The 19,521-nt window shown below is 34.3% G+C and overlaps 1 protein-coding gene, 1 long non-coding RNA gene and 1 pseudogene across 6 annotated transcripts; all 3 read right to left on the bottom strand.

Moving 5' to 3' along the window:
• LOC108662803 lies at nt 955–2,222 on the bottom strand (annotated as a pseudogene).
• Nucleotides 10,520–17,021, bottom strand: LOC18594872. Of its 5 annotated transcripts, none has more exons than XR_001928608.1 (5): nt 16,878–17,021; nt 12,996–13,089; nt 12,874–12,910; nt 12,527–12,780; nt 10,520–10,883 (listed from the first exon to the last, which is right to left on the bottom strand). It is a non-coding gene; the product is annotated as an uncharacterized LOC18594872 (long non-coding RNA). The 5 variants fall into 5 exon arrangements; XR_001928607.1 differs by having other exon boundaries at nt 10,686–10,896; nt 12,869–12,910; XR_001928605.1 differs by having other exon boundaries at nt 10,686–10,896.
• LOC18594873 (transcription termination factor MTERF6, chloroplastic/mitochondrial) lies at nt 17,471–18,019 on the bottom strand. Its single transcript, XM_018124387.1, has one exon. It carries the CDS (start codon nt 18,017–18,019, stop codon nt 17,471–17,473), a length of 549 nt encoding a protein of 182 aa, XP_017979876.1.

Below are 19,521 nucleotides of genomic sequence, written 5' to 3'. Positions count from 1 at the left end.
TTTAGAAGCTCTAATTCTCCTCTTTATTGTTATCATCTTCATTACCACTTGGAGGATTTTTTTATTGCAAAAAAAATAATTAATTAATTAATGTAGAGAAATAAATAATAAATAATAAATAAAAATATCTGAAAAGAAAATAAATAAAAAAAATTTTTGGTTAGGTAATGGGTGAATGGGTTAGTCCAAATAAATAAAAAAAAAATTGGGTTGGGTTAGTGGGCTACCCAATGTTGGCAACCCATTTGAGGGTAGTGGGTAGTGGGCGAGGACAAATGTGGGGGAATTGGGCTGCCAATTGGCATTCCATTTAAAGGGGATGGGGGCCTGCTCATAGGGTTTTTTTAAAATAAAAGTGAGCCACGGCTCCGAGCCTGGTGAGCTGCGGCTTATGTTGTTGGTGTCTAGAAAGTCGTGGCTTATCACCTTTTTTTATTTTTTTTGGTGTGGAGCCGCTGCTCTAAGCCTGGTGAACCACGGCTCCCGTCTTTTACCCCCCGTGAAGTCGCAGCTTACCCCTTTTTTTAATTTTTTTTTGAAATTTTTTTTAGAAAAAAAAAATTTTAATTTTTTTTATGAACCTGCACAAAATAAAAAAAAATGTTAATAATTTAATAAATAAATAAAAATCTATGAGAAAGTAAGTTAGAATGCATTGGGTTGCCTCGCAAGAAGTGCTTCTTTATACTCACTAGCTTGACTATGGAATCCCCTTCTACATTACTTTATACGGCTCAAGATTTTCTTTATTGACCTTGACTGCTCCGATAAGTCCACTATAAATCTCGATAACATCATAAAGATGAATTTTTTTACCTTAAACTTGGTCCCCCAATATGGTCTAAGATTCCATGGCAAAAGATGGAGTTGTGAATTAGAAAGTACTACTCGCTGTCCAACCACAAAATCAAGATAGCTGGAAAGTGGTGGTGGTTTTGTCTCAAGAATTGGCACCTACTCTGTTGAAGGTGGTGGAATAGGCTTACCTTTACCCTCATTGACTAAATCCACTTTATAGCAACTATCTGTATAGGGATACTGAGTTGCATTGAGTAAATTAAATACCACTTCCTCCTCTCTAACTCTAAAAGTTATTTTGTCATTCTTCACATCAATAAGTGCTCCAATTGTAACTAAGAATGGTCTTCCCAAAATAAGAGGAATTTCAACATCATCTTCAATCTTGAGTACAATGAAGTCTACCAGAATGTATAAATGTCCAATTTTAAGCAAAACATCCTTTATAATCCCAACTGGGTGCCTAATTGTTCTATCTGCTAATTGCACGGTAACTATAATAGGTTGTATCTCTTGAAATCCAAGTTTCCTGGCAATAGATAAAGACATTATTGAAACACTAGCACCTAAATCACATAAAGCTTTAGAAATTTTAAAACTACCAATAGTGCATGGAATAGAAAAACTCCCTGGACCTTTAAGCTTTGGTGGAAGCTTATTCTGGATTATAGCACTGCACTCCTTAGTAAGTGTTACTGTCTCAAACTCTTCCAATTTCCTCTTTTTGGTCAAGATGTTTTTCAAGAATTTAAGATAACTTGGCATTTGTTCTAAAGCTTCAGCAAAAGGAATATTAATATGCAGTTTTTAAATACCTCAAGAAATCTTTGGAATTGTTTGTCAAGTTTTTGCTTTTGAAAACGTTGAGGAAAAGGTAATAGAGGTGTGGGGGTAGATTGTGATTTTTCTTTTGAATTTTCAGTAGATTTTTCAACCACAATTTCTTTTTCAGCATCTTTTTTAATTTCTTTGTCATCAGATTGAATTGAAATATCAGGATTTAATGCTTGATTACTTACCTTTTTACGTATCTCTTTTCCATTGCGAAGAGTGATTGCCATGCAATGTTCCTTACCTTTTCTTCTTAGGTTGGGTTCAATATCACTTGGTAAGGTACCTTGAGGTCTAGTATTTAAAGCATTGGAAAGTTGGCCTACTTGTATCTCAAGATTTCTAATTGAAGCTGCTTGATTTTGAATGGAGGCATCAGTCCTTATCATAAATGCATCAATTTTTGTCGTGAATTGCATGAAAATATCCTCCATTGAAGGCTTTTGTTCTGGCATAAGGCTTCTAGATGGAAATCCAAGGGGAAAGTTTGACTTAGCCATTGATGAGAACCCTTGGTTGTTATTCCATGAAAAATTAGGATGATTCCTCCAACTAGGATTATAAGTGTTGGAATAGGGATTGTTCTGTTGCATATTTCCAACAAATTGACAAGACTTAGAATAGATGGGACAATTGTCATTGGAATGTCCTTCCCCACAAAATTCACATGTCATAAAAGAGTTTTGAATAGCATTAACACTCGGTTTATCTATTTTCTTTGCGAAAGAGGCCAATTGTGTAGAAACAGTGTTTATCACATCTAATTCATGAATTCCAACAATTTTTCTTGTACCCAATCTTTTAGATGGCCATTAATAATTATTAGAAGCTATTTCTTCAAGCAAATCATAAGCCACATCAATGGATTTACTCATAAGTGCACCTCCAGCGGCAGCATCAATGGTAGTTCTAAAAGGTCCAAGCAAACCATTATAAAAAGTCTGAACTTGCAGCCACTTAGGTAATCCATGGTGAGGACATCTTCTCATCAAATCCTTATACCTTTCCCAAGCCTCATATAGTGATTCAGAATCAAATTGCATGAAAGAAGTAATATCATTCCGCATTTTTGCTGACTTTGCAACTGGAAAGAATTTTGCTAAGAATTTTTTAGCCAAATCATCCCAAGTATTAATGGAACCAGTAGGAAACGAATTTAACCAACTCTTTGCTTTATCTCTCAATGAAAAAGGAAAAAGCCTTAATCTTATGACATAATCAATAACACCATTAGCCTTGAATGCATCGTAAATTTTCAAGACATTTATAATATGAGCATTCGAATCATCATTAGGCAAACCCGCAAACTAAACAGCAATCTGAATCATCTGAATAATTGATGGCTTAATTTCAAAATTGTTGGCTTGAATAGGAGGTCTTCGGATACTAGAGTGGAGATTTTGTACTTGTGGGACTGCATAATCCCTCAAAGGCTTGGTTTCTTCCTCTTGTTGATCAGCCATTGTTTTACTTGGAGTAAAAATTTTATTATTTTTCCTCCGAAGTCTATGAAAAGTTTTTTCCGATTTCTTGATCAAACGGAACAATTTCCAAATTTCGGGCTCTTCGCATACAACGACCAAAATTATCTGTAAAATTAAAAAAAGAAAAGTCTAGATTAAAATTAAGAATGCTTGGTATTAATATTAACAAGAAAGAATTAAAAATCAATTCTCCAGCAACGGCACCAAAAACTTGTTGTTCAATTTTTAACCTAGGCAAGTGTACGTATCGTAAAGATAATATAGATATAAGTAGAGTGTTGATCCCACAGAGAATTGAATTAATCCTTATTGTTAACTACTAAAATTAACACACCTTAATTTTATCTAAACAATTAAAATTAAAAAGGAAAAATTTAAATTAATAAACTATTAACTAAAACTAAAACTAATCTAAATTATATTAGCAAATTTACTTCTAATGATTAACAAACCTAAGACTATGATATCCCTTAATACTTCATCTAATTATTGTCTCTCTCTCTTAACTCAGTTTAATGGATTAAGTTGCAAACCTAAAGTCCTAAATTATTTACAAGTCTCTGTTGAGTTTCTTAAAAAAATACCTTTCCCAATTAATTTACTATATATCTACGCAAATTATAGTGAAGAAAAATTCATGAAGTTTGTGCTCTAACCCTGGCTACATATGGCTTATAGGTGCATATCTACCCCATATGCAAATCAAATCACCTAATTAACTAAGTGTATTTGATCATACGCTATTTTATTCAAGGTCTACCTAAATCTCCTTTGTCAAGGTTTAACCTAGATTTCCAATTCAATCTAATTGGTGCCCGGTCAACTAGAAGCATTAAGAATAAAATAAAATAAACAACTTAAATCTATCAAATATAAGCAAAAGAGAGATAAATAATTCAGACTATATATTGAGTTCAATCATAATCTTAGATTAAATATTTAGTTCCCCATCAAGTCATACATCATCATCTAATAAAAGATAAACATTAAAACCAAAAGAATAAAAGAATAACAAAAAGATAGAAAAAACCAAGGAATGTATTCTTGATCTCCAAATCTCCTTGAATTCTTCAAATTCCTTCAATGACTATGTAGCTTGACTCTCAATTGTTAATCTGGTTTTTCTACTCTTCCTTAAGTCCTCCGAAAGGTTGCTTTTATAGGCTTTGAAGTTAGGCCAACTTGGGTGAAGATAGAAGTCAATTCGAACTAGGATTTCCTTATCAAACTATGTAAGTCGCAGCCTTGCCAAATTAATTAACAGAAATCGTAATTGCTTTTGGATTGTTGCAGTATGTCAACTTCAATAAGATTTTTTACCATTCTACATACCGAACTGGTTAAAGTAATAAACACAAAAGTTGTAGTTCTTTCTCTTATCTTTCCAATGGTCTAAGAATCGCTTCATTTGGAGTTCTGTAGAGAAAGTTATGGCCAAAATACCGAAACATGTACATTAAAAGTCTACACCTCGAAATTGCTCTCCTTCTTCCATTAAAATTCTTCTTTCAAACACCTACAAAAGTACAAGTAAATCAATAACAACCTATCTTAATCATATTAACACCAAATTAAGCATAAAATTAACCATGATTAGATTGACTCACCTAAAATAACTAATTTAAAATATATAAATAAAACCTATTAATTTCTATGCATTATTATAAGAACTAAGCTAAATTATTATCAAATTAAGCTCAAATAACTCAATATCATAGAGTTATCACCTGGGCACTCCGCTGGCCCTTAAACTTTTTTGATTTGGGGACTTCCACCTTGCTAGCCAGTTGCATAGCCAGTAGCCCTCCCCCAACGAGTGCTTTGCATGCTTAGAGCTCTCGTCCAAGCTCGCTCATGTTGTGCCTTAGCTACTTGGCCTCAACCTCTCGTCTAGCATCACGTTGGGTTAATGCCTCGAGGGTCTCGTTAAGGGTTATCTGCAGCTCCTCTTGTAGCTCAGACATCTGCTCCTCAAACCCGTCCATTTGAGCCTCGCCAGCCTCGCAACGATCAGCCAGCTCTACCACACCCTCCTCTTGCCATGTCAGCCTAGACTCTACCATTGTGAAGAGGTCTCTCGACAAGGACTTTCTCTTCATCCTACCAGAATGTGCCTATCTCGTATCAGGGGTGGAAGTAACACCCTCGGTTCCCATTTCAAATCTTGTGTTTGCTATTGCCACTCTGATCCCAAGTGTCACAAGGGTTTCCTCTTGACCCGTGCAGCCTAACCTTTGCCTTACTCAAGGGCTCTTAGAAAGGCTAGCAGTCTACTTAATTAGCATAAATTAGGATCATTTAAGGCAAGCACAAGCAAGAAGAGAGAGCTTAGGGAACAAAGAGATAGCTTTTATTTCATAGAACTCAAGTACATAAGTCATTAGGCTCCAATGAGGGGGCTCAAGGGGTATTTATAAGCCTTAGACCCCTTGAAGTCGTTACATGGCCATTTCTAACGGTTATGAGCTGTTTTGAACACTATTGGTCCTTCTTAACATGCCTTAGCCACTATTCCCAATGGTAGGAAACGATTACCTTGCAGGCTCCTGGTTGGCCAGTGGTTCCCGCGCATCAGACAAACTACATGGGCAGTCCACGCACCCCAATTTCACGTCAGTCTGCCTACTGTGCTGCGTGCCCTTTTCCTGCTAACCTACGTGTCTAGTCTACCTGCTTGCCTACACGCCTCATCTACTCTTGGGTGCTGTCTTCGAGCCATAGTGCTATCTTAGCACTAAATCAGAGTGTCAGCCCTTGTTGCTCACCCATCCTCGAGTTGGTTCGCCTCTTCTCGAGCCTCAGTCCCCTGTCGTCTAGCTAGCCCACCCCTCACCACAAAATGGGTGTGATACATGCATGATGATAATATATAAAACCTTTTAAATTATATTATTAGTTCAACAGTCATTCATTTTTTTGTAATAAATTGACTAATTGTGGGCTATGAGAATTTACTACCAAACGAACTGGGATTCTTCCAGTCAACTATGCTACCTAATATCTTCATAATTAACATGGTTAAGGAAGGTCTTTATTTGGTCCAAAAAGTTTACTAATAAAGCCACTGTAGGCAGGTTAATAGTAAATTCACGTTAAATGTAACAACCATTGCTTCATTCTTTTAAGCTTTTTACTTAGTGAGCCTTTATGGGATGTGTCATCTCATAATTCACAAAAAAAGATTAATCCTTCCGAAAACTAAGTCCATAATGATCTAGATTCATGCCCACTTTTAAAGAGTGACATGTTTTACATGCCAAGTGGCCAACAATGGAGACCACGAACTCTAGGTTTACTAGTGTCCTCTCCTGCTCAATATTTTTATATTTAGGGTTTTTAGTGACTTTTTAATGAATTTTCAAGATGCATATTTAGAATATCTTAAGTCAAATTACGGGCTTGGTTATGACTTCAACTAAATACTTTAGTGTATAATTAAGTTTATATTACCATCTTGTCTAGATGCAATTTAATTTCCTACATTCATTATGTATATAATAGAATAAAACTCTTTTAAACGAAAATATATAATGCATGCATGGCAATCCTTAAAAGGTTGGCACTTATTCTAGATGACATGTTATCAATCAAACAATATCTCATATCATTCATCCATATTTATAAATAAATATAAATATAAGCCACATTAATGTCTATATTAGAAAAAATTAAAAATTACAACACATATATCCTTGTTTAAATTAAGACAACTCTTGTCTTTAATTAATACAACATATGTACCTTGTCTACATTAAGACAACACTTGTCTTAATTAAGACAACATATTTTATTGTTTAAATAAAATAACTCTTGTCTTTAATTAAGACAAAACATATAAAGCTACCATTTTGTTCATTAATTTAAGCAATTAAAAGTCCATGCATTCCAACTTAAACAAGTTGAATTCTACAAAGCTAAGCGGGGAATCTATTTGGACGTAGATATTCCAAGTTTTAATAAACTTAGAATAATTCTTAATCTCATTAAGATAATTCAAGGTTATTAACTATGAAATCACAACACCATATATTCATGGTTGCACTCTTGGATTATCTACAATTATAAGAAATAATCTAATATTTAATATTTAATTTTGGTTAACCAGTTACAGACCTTATGTTGCAAACTCTCATAACCATCGTGATTGACACAAGGACCTCAACAGGCATAGCCCACTAACCTAAGCAAGTCTAACATCATTTAAAACATAACTGTTAATTTTATTAGCTTTAAAATTATTATAGTTTTGAAATGACAAAAGTGATCAAAATTGCTTTAATGATCTTTGAACTTGTTTGAGTGATCCTTGAACTTGTTTGAATGATTTTTGAAGTTGTTTGAATATGTTTTTGAACTTAAAGTATTGATGTTGAAAACTTCCATTCATTTGTTTTTGAAGTGCACAAGTGTTTCCATGTGAAAAATTATCAAAACTACTTGAATGATCTTTAAACTTGTTTGAATGATTTTTGAAGTGGTTTGAATGAGTTTTTCAATTTTTTTTGAATAGTTTTTAAACTTTTTTAAATAATTTTTGAAATGCCTAAGTGCTTCCATGTGAAAAGTTTCAAAATTACTTGAATGAGTTTTGAAATTTCTTGAATGATATTTGAACATGTTTTAATAGTTTTTAAACTTGTTTGAATTATGGTGCATTGCAAGGGAAGTTAGTACCTAGGATGTTTCCGGTTTATGGAAATTAAGCAAGTCCTGGCTTTTGCGTTAGGGCTCATCCCAAAACTTTTTTTTTTTTTTTGAGGAGTGTGCAGATGATGCCATCTCTCAAGGGAAACCAACAAGTGCAAGGAAGGCTGGGTCTAACAACTACTGCAAGACGATGGACAAGGCACCGCTTTTCGAAGAATTATTTCCTATTTTGCACTTCTCTAGTGCTGATAACATGTGTAATGGTTTGATATGTCTAGGAGGTCTTATTGGGGTTTAAATGTTGTCTATTGGGATCACTGTGTAAATGTAGAGATTTTTGGATGTGTGGGAAAGGTTTTGAAACATGAGTGATTTTTGTGTAAATAGATGATGATCAATGCCTAGTTTTTTGTTCACCCAAGTTTGCAGGTTTGAGGTGGGTATGCTTCAAGCCAAAGCATAAAAATCTCAAACCTTTCTGTTGTATGTCAGGAGCCTCCCTCCTATATTTAATGGATTTTAACTTTAAAAAGATATCATCAATTGTTATCGAGCATGAATGATGGTGAGTAAAAGACTACGTTAAAAGTCCCACTCGCAATTCTTGCTTGTGTCGATTCTAACAAGTTAGTAATGAGATTTGGCAAGAAAAAGTAGCTACACCCAAGGTATGTTACACCTTTATATGATTTTTGGTGTTGGGTAATGGAAGTCTTGGACAGGCGAGTTAAGGAATTTCGAGCTAAGGAAACAACCTCTATAAAAGTGCTATGACGTAATCATACAAGTGATAAGTGACTTGGGAAGTCGAGGATGATATGAGAAACGAATACCTGCACCTATTTGTAGAATAAAGGTTAGTTTGATTTTGAAAAAAAATTGAGTACAAATTTTCTTAAGGTGTATAAAATGTAGAACTCCTCATTTTCATGTAAGGGCAAGGGGTAAATTACTTAGTGAACTTATGATATATCCTTTTTAAACCAAATATTCTTGAACTCAACCTTTTTAAAATCTATTATGACGAGTAAGTAGGTTTATTTAAAAGATAAGAGAGAGAACTCTCAAAAAAGGTGTATTTTTCCATAATTTGAGGTTACAGGGATCGATTTCTACAGTCCCACCACAGGTGTTTTGGGCTTTTGACCCACAGGCGGCCCTCATATCTCTCTTGTTCTTCACACCTTTTTGTCTTTTTTCCTCACTTCTCCGATCCTTTCTTTACTTCTCCCACGTTTCTCTCGTATCAATCAAATTCCAAGCTTTGAAACCTCAATGTAACGTAAGACCATGCTTTCCTAAACCTTCAATTTTGTAGGTTTTAATTCTTTCTCTCTCTAAGTTTTCATATCTCTCCCTCTTAAAGCTAAGGTTTTTGTTTGATTTGTTTTTAAAAAGCTCGCCAAGGAAAGGGTCCACTTGATTTAAGTTGTAGGTGTTATGGGTTTAAGGTTTGGAAGAGAATTAGGGCTGAAATTGGAGAAATGGCAAGAATTTGTCAAGGTTTTGCTAAATTAGATTCAAATTATAAAAATTATAAACTAATTACAAAAATTAAGAGAAATTGTGGAAATTATGATATTGGTTACAATAATTGTCTTTGAAGCCCAAAGATGTTAGATTGGGCATAGTTTTGGTGGAATGAATGCTAGAGAAAGTACCTCTTTTCATTGTGATGAGTAGATGTGACATTTTGAAGTATTCTAATCTATATTGCAAACGGTATGAAAAAAACTAAAAAAACCTGAAATAGCCAAATGGGCACAATGATCTTGAGTTAGTTGGCTTTAAATTTTAATGTCTTGATGAAAAAAAAAAAAAAGACCGAAAAGAGGGGAAACTAGTTGGGTGAATCTAGAATCTTCCTTGCCTAAAAAGAATAGTTTATTCATTAAACACTAATTTTTTTTTTTTAGTTGAGGAAAGAGATATTAGAACCTTATTCTTTAGACAGAAAAATTATACACCAATCAATAAACTAAATGTTCGGTGCATTATTTTTCTTTCTTTAATTTCCTTGAAAACGATAAATGTATGACCTAGTGCCCTTGTCATATGCCCCCCACCATAAGGAAACAAAAGAAAATAGCCAAAACTTTCAACAAGGAATCGAATCAATTGATATTTACTAATCTTCCCTAGGCCATGGCTCATTGCAATATGTTTTTTATTTCCTTGAAAAAGATTTGCGCAATGGCCTTGTGCCATTCTCTTATGGCCCCCACCAAACAGAATCTAATCAGTTTATAACTTAATTTCTAAGGAGGAATAAATTGGGTTTGTTATTTACGAATTCTCTTTAGATCATCATGGCTTTAATAAAATTTGAAGTAAACATTTCAAAAGTTTTGATTTTGGATGAAATAACGAGATGTAATTCACTAAAAATGTAGGGAAATTACATATAATGTATCAAAAATACAAAATCATACGCAATAATGTAGCAAATAAAAGTTTAGATAAGACAAAAAGATAAAGCTAAGTAGAATTGTCCCTATACATAAAATTTGTGCAATTATTTCTAATATAAATACTAGTAGTAACGATTTGATCTAGTTCTTAGTCTATATCGATGATATGTCCCATATTTTATGTAATGGAAAAATTCTATATATTCATGAATTTGGTAAAATTCATATTTTATTTCAAAATTAGACTTAAAAATACTAAAAATGTTTGAGTTTCTCCATTCTTTAAAAAACAAAAACAAAAACAAAAACAAAATGCTGGAGTTCTACCCCTCTGTAAAAAGAGGTGTGCATTCAACTCAAGGAACCCCAACAAACGCAGAGAAGGCCAGAAAAGAATACAAAGAAAGAGAGCTGCGTATGATGGCAAGCTCATGGCGGGCTGGAATGGTTGTAATTGTGCTAGTGGTGGTAGTAGGTGCTTCTGAGGTTCCTACCTCAAGAGGAGGCATGAGTCCTACCCAGTGCAAAGAGAAGCAGCGGCTCCTTGTCAATGCATGCAGCGCTGTCATGTTCGGCCACAGCCCCTCATCCGACTGCTGCAAACATGTTCGGCTCACCCAGGTCCAGTGTGTTTGCCCTGCCATTACCTCTAAGTTGGCAGGCCTCGTCGGAGTTGAACACACCATTAAGCAGATTGAAAGCTGTGGAAGGACTGTTCCTCGCAACTTCAAATGTGGAAGTAAGATTAAGCATAATAAAGCATGCTTCTAATGGCATGTTTAGTCGAGGAATTATAGCATAAACTCCTCCTAGTTCCTACTTCCTACCACATTAGTTATAAATCTGCTACATCAAGAGAAGACATGCACTTAAAGATCAGCACATAAAGATACACATGAGTATAACATTTTCACTAATTTTAAATGACAATTACTGCTATATATAGTAAAGGACTCATACATACTCATGTGATTAATTACATTTCACATCTTGATTTATCCTGCCTATAACAGATACGATAAGAGTCTTAGATTTGTTCTAACTTGATATTTTGTTTTTCAAGGTGTTACTACTCCATGAGAAAGGAATCAAGTGCTCATGCAACGATGACTATGCTTTATATCCAGCAAAACAATAAATCTCTTCAATCTGCCCTTGTGCAGTACATGAATGTTTGGAAGAGAGATTTTAGCTTCCTTTCACTTCACATGTGATCTGTTTTTATGTGAACATGAAGTCATTAAGTGGTATAAAGAATGCTTTAAGCATTAAAATAATATTTCTAAATAAATATGATAGTTGTGATTAAGCTCTTTTTCTCCATCATTGCTTTTCTAGCTTTCTTCAACATAACAATGGACAAATTACTGTGACCTTTTACATACAAAATAAACAAGTCTTAAGCAACCCAGCAATTGGCTTAGTAATTGATGCTTCACTCATTCCCCCACCTCTCCAGTAGCTGAGTCCCAACAATAATCCTACATTCTCTGGCACTGGTAAGCAGATAAGAGCTGTCAGTGGGACAGCAAGACACTGCAATTACACCTAGGGATGCAGTCAAACTAAAGGTAACCATGGGCTAGGTTGGCTCATGTTCGAGTCAGCCTAACTCTATAAAACCAAGCCTGATTCTGATCCGGCCAGCCCATTTACAACTTATTTTATCATTAAAATAATAAATTACTATTTTATAATTAATATTTTAATATTTATAAGTATATTTTAGAATTATAATTAAATAAACATATATTATTTACTAGTAAAATAATTTAATCAGGCCAGGCTGGGGCGGATAGCCCGGCCATTGGACACCTCGAAGTCAAACGTAAGTAGTTAAAATAAAAAAGCAAGTTCCACTTAGAATAACAGTAGACCTAGACAAAGAATGCATAGAGTTTCTACAACAATGCCGGGATGCATGACTATCAGAGGAATAATAACAAGAAATGACCTACACCAGGAAAGAAAAACAGTCATAAATCTATTACAACTATTTGGACCAATAAAGCAAACCCTTCTAGCTGAAGGGCATAACTATTCGATCTCAAGTACCAATATTTTGAACTCTTAACCCAGGAAACAGGCTTCTCAAATATCTAATCAAATATATTCTACCGTATAATGTATGCCATAAGAGCTCTTCAATGAGTTAGCCTTTAGATCTTTGCCATTTTCAGAGAGTAAACTTTCAGGCTGCTTGTTTTTCACCTTTAGAGAAAGGAAGTGAAAGAAGTGAAATTGCAACTCAACAATGTATATAATGGTAACATAACAAGTACAGCAGCAAACACCCAAAAGTACAGAAAGTAAAATAAGTTTTAAAACAAACAATAAATTTGTGAAGCAAGATACCTATTGTGTGCCCTACAAACTGTTTAATGTTGACATTATATTTCCTCATATCACCAAGCTGCTTGGAACAATTCACCACAAATACTAATCCTGATCAGCAAATGCAATGCCATCAATAAGATCATTACCCTTAGAGCATGTCAACCAGCTTCATCTGATGCAACAAGAAATTGAGTGGTAATATCAGGATTCCACCGCAAGACACAGCAGTGTCTTCTCATTGAATCTTGAGAGCAGTCAACTACAAAATCAGCCTATGTCAAAATAACATGTCAGGTTACAATGTACAGTAACATGCGGAAACACCCAAACTTTCCACTTGTCAGACAAGATAAAATTTACCTTACCTTATCACTGGTTTTTGCTTCCTCAGTTCCCAAACAACTGGAATAACATAAACATACACATTAAAATCCTAGCTTAACTTAAATGACAAGAAAACAAGTCTTGAGTCCATTCATTTCCTCACCAGTTCTTCCATTATAAGTAAATGCTTATAAATATTGAGCCTCACTGTTCCAAGAAAGCAATGAGATTTCACCTTGAGCAGCAGCATCACTACCCTGCATGAAGAGCCCTAAAACTACATAAGATGCCGTAGTATATTACATGTAAAGCGAGAGAGAAAAGGAGAAGGGGTGTGGGGAAGGTTCTGGTAAACTGATTTCTAGCAGAACCATAAATATATCGTGAACATCTTTTTTTTCAAATGTATATCTTGAACATCTACCTGTGGTAAAGATATGGCAACTAACATAGAAGGACAAGGCATATGGTAGAAAACCAACAGCATGATTTAACTTATAATAATGTTATCAACATATTACATCTTATCCTACCACACATGATAGGTGACCACAACTATGAACAAGCAATCATCTTAAGGTATTTTACCATGAAACTGAAAAATGGGTAAAGGAAATATGTAGATATACCATGCAATCATCAAAAGCCTCACTTGCCTCAGAACTAAGCAAATATATAACAAATCAAATCAGTGCTTCACAATGCAAAGCACAAATTACTACCACTTTAACCAGATATAATAAGATATATCTGCACATTAGCAGTAAAATGGCATAACCTTTTCTTCACCAGTCATTATTTCACTGTTGTTATTTCAAATAATGGATGAAAGTATATCAAAGACAAATCCACTATCCCAAAACATGATGAGAAAATGCAGAGCACACAAGATCTTAACAATAGCCAAGAAGTCTTTTCACTAAAGAAAGTAAAAATAACCAAAAACTACTTCACCAAAAATGAATTATTCTTCCCTATCTCCAAATCAATTGCTGAAAATAAACAATTCAGCAAATTATGATATTGAAGAGAATAGCAGAAAACTAATGAAGATGCAGGAAATCAATAGACAAAGAAAACAAAACAAAAACATAAAGTCTCTTGAAGGAGATAAACAGGAGAATAGATCAAACAACTGATGAGACTTCAATGGTGCAAAAGCTTTAAGGTACCTACAACTAAAGAGCCAAACACTCTTAGGAATTAGATTTGAAAAGAAAGAGAATTCGAAGATTAGAACACAAACCACACACCAAAAGCACAGAAGGACTGAAAGAGAAGACAGATTGGTGGCAAAGACATTGGCCGGCAGAAAATTGTGCAGGAGCAGTGAAAATCAGGGAAGAGGTGAAGAGAACCATAAACCGAAATGGCAGCTGCTTGAATGAGATGCAGCAGCAGTGCTGACATCCAATGGTGATAATGGCACAAATCAGAGAATGCATATGTGAAAGGAAAAAGGGAGAATTTGAGCCCATTTGGTAGCCCAGGGAGCTCTAGTACTGTACAACTAGAGCCTCTACAGACAACAGACCCTGTTTGGAAAAGGACTATGGTGCAGTTGAGACTATTCCAGCTGCACCAAAGCCTCCCAATACCACCACACCTCCTCCTTCCCCAATTTACCCTGCTTCCTCCCCACCTCCCCCTCACCCTTTTTTTATTTCATTTTTGCCCTTGGGGCCACAGTGCGGGATTGAAATTCCCTGCCACATAGCCTTTCTTCTTCATTCTTCTTTCACCCTTTACATTTTGTTATTTCATTTTTCATCTTTTGGGTTTAATAATTTTAAAAAATAAACATATTCATAATTAAGTAATTAACTTAAATATATAACTAAATAAACAATAAAGTAATTAATTTTTCCTCAAGAAAAAGTAATTAGTTTTTTTATTTTTAAATATGGTAAATGTATTATTATATTTAAAAAATTATTATTATCATTTTGAAATAAAAATAATCACACAAATAAATACATAAATAAGTAAATGAATACATGAAGATATAATAATGAAATATAAAAATAATTCTCAATTATTTTTTAGCTTTATGAATATCAAATATATTACAAAATAATAAAATATACCAACTTTAATCTAATGTCCTCAATGGTCATTTTCTCTTCACACCACACCTGACCTCACTGCCAGTAATATTTTTATCAAACAAACATCTCCTCAACTACTAATTCAATCTCACCACTGCAACTTCAATCTCAATGCTACAATTGCCAATCCCACCACCATCATTGCTATGCCAAACTAACACTGAGAAAGAGAGAAGAGGAGAAGGCCCAAACCAGTAGCAACAATAGCAGCAACGCTGCTGATGGCAAAGAGAAGAAAGACAAACAGGTGGCAGCAGTGGCAGCGACAAGACCCTAGTCCTTCTTCAGTGAACAAACCTTCATTTTCTTTTTCAATATTTTCAATTTTCTTTCCAACATTTCGTTAATATGTAGTAATCAATCTAAATTGATGTAGGAGCATTCCAGAAGTTAGCTAAATTGGCTATCCTGATATGTTTATTAATGTTTGCTATTTTTAATTTAGTTTACGGTTGGTAATTGTGTTTTTATTTTATTAATGGCCGTGTGACTAGTGTGTTCTGTTAATGAGTTTGAAAGATTAGGATTAATGGGATTTATTTGTAAGCAATGCCTAGGATTAAAAGCAACTGTAACCCTAGTATGAATAGTCATTTAGACCCATTAAGCAACCATATTGTAGTGGAATATTATCTGTCAGTGGTTCTACAACCCTAAGCCTAGTTTTCTTGCTCCAACTTCAATTTTACAGCAATTTTGGCCATTATTATGGTTTTCCTTTGCTATTTCTACACCTGGACTGCACCCTAAATTCTATCTGTATACCTAGAAATAAGTAAAACTTATTCCCAGGGAAAATGTAAAGCTTGTTTAGTGAGAGACAGTGCTGGCCCTTACTACTCAAGGTTACCAAAATGAAATACATCCATGTATGATGTGAATGCATGTCTGTAAAAGCATGGGGTTGAACAAGAATAAACTAAGAAAGATTAAGGACCGTCTGTGATTGATCAAACTAGGTCACATTCTGTGGAAAAGTAACCATCAACAGCCTAGAAATATTCATTCCATACATAGGTTCAAACATCATTTTTAGATAATTCCCAAGCCTAATGGAGTTCAAGGGAAATAGAAGCCTTTTTAAATTTTAAGAAAAGCTATCAGGTGATAATGTAAATATAGACACGTGCAAGCTTAATGCTTGGGTACATAAAAAAACAAGTTCTTTCTAAAGAAAGCAATCATAGACCATAACTAGAATGAAAATTTGCCGAGCATGATAGTCTATTCTATTGTCAATTTTCCTAGAATTGACATTTTCCATGGAGACTAAATATACATCATAAAGAACCTGTCCCTCTTCATTCAACCAAATTATTCTCCATTAAGTCAACCTAATATGACTTCACAATTGATCATCCAATTGAAACTATGTAAACTGCTAAACAAAAAAAAAAATGTGTTGGGCCAGACCAGAATAACAGAAATCTTGGCAGATATCACATTCAAACAAAGACATCTCATAAGCATTTGACCTCTTTTGATTAAAGGAAGTTTCTTGTAATTCTAGGTAGGGAAAATTCATCAATTCTCTTCCATCATGACTTTCCACAGAAGAGATGCCACTTATTTGTAAGAAAGAGCAAGCATCACAGTCCTAATAGTAAGATAAACAGCGTCTTCAGCCTATGAAAGGTTTTATATAATACCAGACAAAGAAATGCCATCCATAGCAAATTTTCACCTCTTCAACCCTGGGTTAGAAGAGTTATTGGCAGAATAAGTACAAATGAAACAAGAAAAGGCATCTATTCTTATGTGCCAAAACTTCAGTCTCGCATTATACATTGAGAATATCAATTAGAACTCCGAATAATCGAAAAGGTACAAAGATCACCATGGCACTAAAGGGGAAAAATCCTAGTTCATGAAAAATGAATAATGTTGACATCTACACTCATGAAAATTTCAAGGAGTAAAAGAAATGAATTGAGCACCTGAAAAACGAAAATGTTCAGAAGGGAAATCCTTTATGCACGTTTATCTTTGAGGCTTCTGCCAATCGTTTGACACATTTAGCATGTTTATAGAACTCTAGCAATTCAGTGGCCACATTTTCTGGGTGACATTTAACAAACGCCGTCAAGAATCAGCATTCTTTCATCCTCAATGCCCTCAACATCATTGCTCCCTTAATCTGTGGGTGAAGCTCCATTTCCTTTAGCTTCCCAGCCAATAATACCCGCGGCTTCAACACAGATTCCAGATTGTAGAACAACAAAAATGGGTACTGAAGCACCACTTTTGGAGAGAGCTTCATCGTGCCCACAACAAAAGTCATGTTCCTTTGAACCTTATCAACTGATAGTGTCAAAATAAGGGGAGACCGTCCCAAAAGACTCCAAACCTCGTCCTCTGAACATCCAAACTTCTCCAAGTTCGTCACTTTTTCCTGTATAGTCTCAATCCGCGAGATGCCAATGAGTGCAACCACATATTTATACATTTTGGCACCTTTTGAAACCCCTGTTTTCTTTATATACTCCATCTTCTCGTCATTAAACGAAGTCCTAGGAATCAACTTGGGCCGCTAAATGAGCATGACAATCAAATCATTTCCGGTAATGCCCATTTCTTCATACAACGCAATGACTGGTTTGATCGTGTTGCGGAAATCATATGTAAGAAGCGAAGGGTTCCTAACAAGGGTTTTACGCATCATCTCTTGCGGCCCGAAAAGCGTCTGGAAAAAATCAAGCAGCTCGTCGAAGCAATGATTGATGCGAGAACAAAAGAAACAAGGGCGACAATTGATCATCTTAACAATGTCGGAAGTTGTGAGTCCCAAGCCACTGAGCAACTTGAGTTTGGGTAAAAGGGGAGCAACTTGAGCATGGCGCAAAGCAGGCTGGCGTGAAAAGATCTTCATTAAATCATTTTCGCTGCAACCCCATTTCCTGAAAAGGTCCGTAGAGTCCCTCGGATGCTCTATAGCTGCTTCCGTATGGTTTTCAGCTTGATTTTCGCATATTGTCGAATAGGTGGCGGTATTTCGAGCAGCAGCGATTGTTGAGAACTGACGTTTCGAGGCAGAGGCAATGCACCGGAGTTTGAGTAATAGATGAGAATTGGGGAACATGTGAGATTCTTTTTTGCAATTTCAACAAAGCAAATACGTCAGAGAAGGGAGGGAGGAGGGAAGAAAGATACGCAAAAGCCGAGATGGGTGGAATGTTTCTTTGGCAAGCCTTCGAGGAAAGGAACAAGTTTCAAAATCACTTTGGAAACTTTATAAAAATGTTTTGGGTGAAATATCTTATTTTTATTTTTAAAATTTGATCAAAATTACATAAATATTTATTAATTTTTAAAATAAATATTTTATTTTAAAAAAATATTTTTTATTTACTATATTAATCTAACCGTTAATTAACTGTTATTATTTTTGTCAACTTGTTGATGTAACAAAAGTAAAAAGATAATTTTATCATTGATTAATTTTAATAATTATTATTATATAATTTTATTATTTTTTATTAATTAAAAAAAAAGCTCTCCATTTGGCCCCTCCTCGGTGCTCCCCTTTCTTGGTGAGCTAGGGAAGACAGATCGGTGCTCTTTATTTTTTTATTTTTTAAAAAATATAATAATAATTTTTTAAATTAATAAAGAAAAAAAGATATTTTAGTCTTTTCATAATTTTTTGTTAACGGTGTTTGTACTCTTAGGGTGGAGTCTCTATTTCGAAAACTAATGTACTTTCGTATAATTTTAATAAAAAAAAGTAAGGATATTTTACCTGAATATTTTTAATGATGTCTTTTTAACTTTCTCACATGAAAAATACTAGTTGAAGCACACCAACTTTGTTTGTGAAGTATATAAATAATTTCATTATCTAGTTAAATGTTAAGAGAATAAAAAATAAAACTATGCAAACATAATATAATATAACACAAGTGTACACCTTTTTAAAGTAGAGAAAAAAATATGGACAACTTAAAAAGACCTAGATATACTTACGTAACAAATCTCATATCAATAATAGATGAGATGAGTGTTGGGCTTATAAGTAAGGGTTTTTTTTTTTTTTTGCCTTAATAGGTATGTTGTTTGGATTGATAACGTAGACTTGTAAGGAATGTTATCAAAGCTATCTAATTTTTCATTGATACAGGACTCTCATGAAAGATATCAAGATTGAAATAAATCTAAACTGAAGTGAATTCATCTCCTTTATAGGTGAAAAAAGTTGATGTAATAAGGACATTACGCAATTGGATGGGAGAAAAATGTCATCAATGCTTGTCACGACCCAATACTCCCCTCAAGCCTGTGACAACTGTTGCGGTGTCCCGATAGACACTCATTACCTAGAATGCCAATCGAAATCTCGCAAGGCTTAATATCAGTTTCTCATTTCCCTTGTGAATAACCGTTGCTGAATATCATGTTCTAAAAGATTTTAAATTGTTTTCAACTTAAAACAAATAAAATAATAATTTTTGTCTCACATGGGTATTTTGATCATTTTTTTCTCAAAAATTTCAAAATCGGCTAAAATGTAATATACGAGTACAAAACACATAATTTATAATCAAAAATAAGTTTAAAAATCTAAAATTTTTCATTTAAAACGAA

The sequence above is a fragment of the Theobroma cacao genome, chromosome 7, assembly GCF_000208745.1.
Source record: "Theobroma cacao cultivar B97-61/B2 chromosome 7, Criollo_cocoa_genome_V2, whole genome shotgun sequence".
Lineage (NCBI taxonomy): Eukaryota > Viridiplantae > Streptophyta > Magnoliopsida > Malvales > Malvaceae > Theobroma > Theobroma cacao.
The sequence above is the reverse complement of the archived record's forward strand: the minus strand, read 5'-3'. Positions and strand labels throughout refer to the sequence as shown.

Excerpts from the sequence above, each read along its gene's own strand:
- LOC18594873 (XM_018124387.1), bottom strand. The coding sequence starts at position 18,019 with ATGTTCCCCAATTCTCATCTATTACTCAAACTCCGGTGCATTGCCTCT.